At 46.9% G+C, this 6,000-nt stretch overlaps 1 protein-coding gene across 3 annotated transcripts in view; it reads right to left on the bottom strand.

Moving 5' to 3' along the window:
* Positions 1-2,905: 2,905 nt before the first annotated feature.
* The window catches only part of wdr17 (WD repeat domain 17), a 36,498-nt gene continuing 33,403 nt past the window's right edge, over positions 2,906-6,000 (bottom strand). For all 3 annotated transcript variants that reach the window (XM_014411953.4, XM_076885404.1, XM_076885405.1), the window contains 3 exons: positions 4,577-4,644; positions 4,363-4,460; positions 2,906-3,344 (listed from right to left, as the gene is read on the bottom strand). In XM_014411953.4, the coding sequence (XP_014267439.3) occupies positions 3,225-3,344; positions 4,363-4,460; positions 4,577-4,644 (286 nt within the window). In that variant the 3' untranslated portion in view covers positions 2,906-3,224. The remainder of the gene's footprint in view (positions 3,345-4,362; positions 4,461-4,576; positions 4,645-6,000) is intronic.

The raw sequence follows: 6,000 nt of genomic DNA, 5'->3' as shown, positions 1-6,000 counted from the left end.
TTTGTAGTTTCACAATGTCTGTTTATTTTCCGTGTTTTAATATTTATTCACAGCCAATACGTGGTACACGAGGAGTGAGGTCACAGTATGCACATCACCCATTGGTTTGTAAAATCCAGTTTTTAGACTGCAAGCTAGCTTGGTTAGCAAAGCGTGTACATGGACTGTAAGGATTAAAGACGCCTTGCCACCCTAACTTCTTGAACGTGGAACTGCTGGGGCAAGAAGTTTGCATAATTAGGGGCGTGGCCTCTTTGACGGAACAGGCCGATGGCCGCACAGGCGGCTGTAGCTGCTAGCTGTCTGCTAGCTTCACCTTTGCTAACTGGAGTCCCTGAACAGAGACCTGTGAACCGTTGTTGGAGCCTTTTGGAGCATTTTTAATGTCATCATGTGAGGTTACTGTAGTAACAGACTGTCCAAGAAGGCGGAGCTCCAGGTTTAGTGCCTGCACTAATTAGCATAAGGTCACCTCTAAGATGGCGTGAGCCAAAAACCGGCATTAAGTCTGCACACAGTGGGTAATTTCAAAGTTGTTGCTTCCATCTTTATCCATAGTATAGGAAAGTGTGTGGAAATGCTTAGTAGTCTTTGATATTCTTCATATCAAATATTACGCTTCCAACTCAGTCTCCCATTTAAACACAATAACGGCGGCGGTACCCTAAAATTATTCCTCCTGCAGATGTGTTTCCTGGACTTGAGCTGGTTTTTATTCTGATCATCTTCTTGTGTGGCTGGAGGAACATATTTGATACTCATCACTGTGTCAGTCCAATACAGAAAAACGACTGTGGCAGCAGCATGCAGCAACTTTATTTGTACAGCGCAATCCTTTGTGTGTCTTTATCTCCTCTGAACTGTGGGCTGGGACACAGCGTCAGTCAGCCTTAGCCCTGTTTTCACTGTTGACATTCCTCATAAATCCTTGGCCAATTGAATCCTTTCACCGTGGTGAAAATGTTGGCTTTTTCCCAAACTGGGCGCTCTCCAAGAACCCGTGTGTGGTTTGCATGAAGTCACAGGTTGTCATGAAGAGACGGGTATAAACAAAGAGGTTCAGTGAGGCTGATCTCACAGCTGCTGTGCTGAAGTTTCCCTGTGAATGAATCCACAAAGACATGAAGTGATTTGTGGTTATGATCGTTGTCTTTTCCTGGTCTGGCTCTCCAGTTATCGTTCTACAGTCTTTGGTCTGTAGAACGATTGGTCCCCGACGTTTAAGTCTGCTTTCTTCTGACTGGCTGCCCCTCACAGAAATTTGAACAGAAAGTGGGTGGAGCTTGTCTTCTTACAATGACAGTATCAGGGAGTGTACCCAGGCAAACTGAGAAACCAAGTGTTCAGAGCAGTTTGCAGCCTGAGCTCAGGAGTAATGTTAGCACAGTGCTCCCTCGCTATATTGCGGTTCATCTTTTGCGGCTGTCGCAATTTTGCATGCTTTATTTATTTTTTTTACAGCCCATTGTGTTCTGCATCCTGATTGGCTGTAAATCGTTGTCAATCAATCCTGTGCCGTGTCTCGTGTACAGTACAGAATGTGTTCAGCTTGTCGATCGCTAGCAGTGGGACAAAAAGTTCTCGACATGCTGAGGGGAAGGTAGAAGTTACTGTATTTTTTGGACCATAAGGCACACCGCATTAAAACAGTCAGATAAGTCAAACTTTACTCAACTCATTCTTCTTGCTTCCTCCACTTCCGTACCATTGATTCATTATTGATTCATTAATGTTAAATTCTCTGGCAGCTGCTCTGCTCCCATGTTCTGAAAACAGGGTTTGATCTTTGGTTTCGGTCTATAATACTGGACTTATTTTTCTACGAAGGTTTGAACGAGAGAGAAAAATGTGAAAATGTTCATGCCTGTCTGAGAAAAGTGTAAAGTGTGCAGTGAGGGGTTTTCCAGCCTTAAAACATCTGTAATAATTGTAAAAAATAAAGTTGGCTACTCCCACAATAGATGAGGGACCGCTGTATGTAGAATTCCCAAATAATATGATTCAATTCAAATCAGATTTATTTATTCAGCACCAAATCACAACAACAGTCGCCTCAAGGTAGATCGGACACATACAGAGAAACACCCAACAATCATATGACCCCCTATGAGAAGCACTTTGGTGACAGTGGGAAGGAAAAACTCCCTTTTAACAGGAAGAAACCTCCAGCAGAACCACACACACCTCGCTTCTCTTCCTGTTAAAACAGTTCTTCTTTCCTCCAGTCACCAAGTGCTGCCAGGAGAGGGTCGTCTGATTATTTGTGTTTTCTCTAATTTGTTGGATCTTTGCCTTTCAATAAAGCATTTTGAGGAGATGCCAGCATGTATGTATTCACATAAATGAACAGTCCTGAGCCGCCCTAATATGATATAACAGTGTGTGGACAGATTCTTTCATTGTGTCTTTGTAGAGCTGAGAGAGGAAGTCAGGAGGGTCAGTAAAGTATGTGAGGGTGGTGCAGGAGATGTGAGGACAGAGGTGAGGTGTGCGGTAGGAGTGACAGATGGGTTCAAGGTGGGGGTGGTGATTACATCAGGGATCAGCTCTCAGCTCCTCCTTGTTTGCAGTGGGGACGGACAGGCTCACAGGTGAGTCTCTCATGTTTGCAGATGATACTGTGATCTGTTCTGAGAGTAGGGAGCAGGTGGAGGAGAGCCTGGAGAGGTGGAGGTACGACATACGTGTGTGAACGAGAGGCAGACAGGTGGAGAGGTGAACATGCCAGGCAGCAGGAAAGGAGGAAGACCTCAGAGAAGATTGGTGGATGCAGTGAAGGCGACATGCAGAGAGTTGGTGTGGCAGAGGAGAACGCTGGGATAGAAGGAGGCAGGTGATCCACTGTGGTGACTCCTAAAGGGAGCAGCTGAGAGAAGATTAACACGAACACAAAGAAAGTCTCCCATAAATACTCAGTGGTGTCTTTATTCCAGTGCTTTCTTTGTACAGTAGAAGAACTCAGATCTATACCCTGTATGTACATGATCACATTGTGGGAAATGAAGCGGGAGTCCTACCCAGTACGACACATTCAACACCAGTCCTCCTCCACACGTGAAGCACGATTGGTTGGCTACATTCTCATCACGTAACAGCTAACCAATATCAAAATCTACAAAAGCTTTGAGCTCCTCTGAAGCTTCAGTTGGCAAAAAGTGTTTGAGCTTCAGCCGCTGGTGTCTGTCTCATCGCCGCCGTGACCGTCTTCCTCTTCTTCGTGTGTGTTAAAAGGGGTTGATGCGGAGTCCCGTCCCCAGCGGGGAGAAGGGGTTGACCTTCGCCCACATTAAAGCGTCGTTGAGTGAGATGGCTGATTTATTGTCCTCCAGCAAAAACACCGGACCCTGAGCATTCAAACAGAGCAGACAGAGCTTTGGACACATCAGTGCAGAAACACGTCGGGTAATCAGAGCTCGTGGGGACAGCTAATGGGCGCGATGCTTTCCCTAACCATGACCTTACTGTAACCCAGTGGTTCCCAAACTTTTTTTGCTGGGCCCCCCTTTGTTTTACGAGTACACGGGTGATTTTGAAAAGCAGCTGTTTCGTCCACGTAAACAGCGTTTCGAATCACCGAAAACGGAGATTTTTTAAAATTCTTTTTTTGCGTTTACGTGTGGACGAGGAATACAGAGTCACGCAACATCAAAGGTATGAGCCTTTTTCCACATCACGCTGTGGCCACGTTATTGCTTACATGAGAGGAATTGCAGAATGGCAGACAGTCAGATTAACAGTATTTTGTCTCTGTCTGCAGGTTTTACACTCTTACATATAAACACACAGTTACTGTCCCTCCATTTACAAAGGCAGAGGCGTCACGGTGCGATTATTTTACGTGTAGTTGTTTTTTCCTGTGTAATAATGTTCAACATTGCTGTCAATGCATTTTTCAAAAAATGCCTCTCTGTGCAAAATGGGTTTAAAAACATAAACAGCTGTGGGATCCTGTTTGTCCGTGATTTAAACAGCCCAGCGCTGCTCCTGATGCAGGGAAGACCAACCCTGCAGGGAGACCTACCTCAGCACCTGTGCAGGTGAAGCCAAAGGGCAGATCTGCTTCACCATATTTTCTAGTCTTTGGCTTAGAATGAAGTTGGTTTGGAAACATATTCAGTGATGCTTCATCTCCTGCTGTGCGTTTGTGTGGGCGCCCGTGCTAGCCGTGTGCAAGCGTTTTGTTTTTTTCCCTTTTCATGCCGCGCCCCCCCTGCAATGGCTCTGCACCCCCCCTAGGGGGCGGGCCCCACACTTTGGGAAAGTCTGCTGTAACCTGACACTAAAACCACATTTTGAGTCTCAAAAATGCCTTCAATGCTGTGGGATTTTGGTCCCCACAAAGATGTTAAAACACACACACACCTGTATTCTCTGCCCGGTGAAGCAGGACAGCTGGAGGTCTGAGTGACTCGGCAGGTTGGAGCCCGTCACGTAGTCAGCACCGCAGAGGAGCAACGCACCTGAGAGACGTCAGGAAATGGTTTAATGTTGTCATTATCATTAACACGATGCTTCTTTCCTCGCCCTCTGAGCTGCAGCTGGTGATGCGGCGCTCTGAGGCGTGAGGACTGTTTACCTTTGTGGCTCGGCTGGATTCTCCTCTGCAGGCAGCTGAACTCTTCTCTTTGACACTCTGACGGGGGGCTGTTGGAGACAGACGGACAGGAAGGAAGCACGTTTGCTGTGAGTGTGTGTGGACATGAGGACTGCATGATAACAGCAGCATTTTCTCACAGAAGACGGTTTACAGCATCAGTGCGAGCCGAGCTGAAGGCACTCGGTCGTGCTTTGTTTCATGGAACAGCAGCAGCTTTCAGCGAGTGCTCCACTTTGGAGTCTGGAGTCTGAGGACTTTCACAGATGATACGTACACTTTGTTTTCTTAATATGAAAACATCCAGCTGTGTGGACCGGGCCCCAGAGACCCACTCAGGGCTAGAACTCATCAGTAGGTTTGCCTTCATAATCAAGCTTGAACACCCAAAAACACAAAGAGAAAAACTGACAAAATACTGAGACGTGACAAATGTACTCAGACTTGTCTGCTACAAATGTACCCAGGACGCAGAGTGTGTGAGTGTGTGTGTGTGAGTGTGAGTTTCAAACAGCCGTCTGTGGCCTGTAGCTTGCTGACTGCAGTCACTGCTTACAGGAAACCACAGACTAAAATAAAGAAATGAAACTTGTCCAGCTGTTTGTGACAAACTGATAGCGCGATGTTGTTCTAGAAGCTCATCCCTGCTCTGTTCCTCTTCAAAGGGCCCGTTTCAGGATCAGGACTCAAGTTCTGGGTCAAAGATGGAGCTATGTTAGGTAAGGCTCAGGGAAACTGTGGTCTGCACTCTGGGGTGTGGTGTCATACTCTTTGCAACTGAGTCCACTCAGTAATGAAGCAATGAGTCCTTAAACTGGACCAGACTCGCTGCACTGACGGCGTCTGAGCTTCTCTGTTGTGGTGATTGTTCCTGTTTTTGGTGGAAGCCGCAGCTTTGACGTCTCTTTAAGATGAATAATCATAAAAGAGCTTTAATGACTGAACATCAGCCCAGCAACATGCCTACGTGTCCATGCGTGTCCATGCAAGTCCATGCGTGTGCCTACGTGTCCATGCATGTACATGCATGTACATGCGTGTGCATGTGTGTGCCTACGTGTCCATGCATGTACATGCATGTACATGCGTGTGCATGTGTGTGCCTACGTGTCCATGCGTGTCCATGTGTGTGCCTACGTGTCCATGCATGTACATGCATGTACATGCGTGTGCATGTGTGTGCCTACGTGTCCATGCGTGTCCATGTGTGTGCCTACGTGTCCATGCGTGTCCATGTGTGTGCCTACGTGTCCATGCATGTACATGCATGTCCACGCGTGTGCATGTGTGTGCTTACGTGTCCATGCGTGTGCCTACGTTTGCATGCGTGTGCCTACATTTGCATGCGTGTGCATGTGTGTGCCTACGTTTGCATGCGTGTGCCTACATTTGCATGCGTGTGCATG

This window comes from Maylandia zebra, linkage group LG6 (genome assembly GCF_041146795.1).
Source record: "Maylandia zebra isolate NMK-2024a linkage group LG6, Mzebra_GT3a, whole genome shotgun sequence".
NCBI classification, from domain to species: domain Eukaryota; kingdom Metazoa; phylum Chordata; class Actinopteri; order Cichliformes; family Cichlidae; genus Maylandia; species Maylandia zebra.
This window is presented reverse-complemented; position numbering and strand designations above follow the sequence as displayed.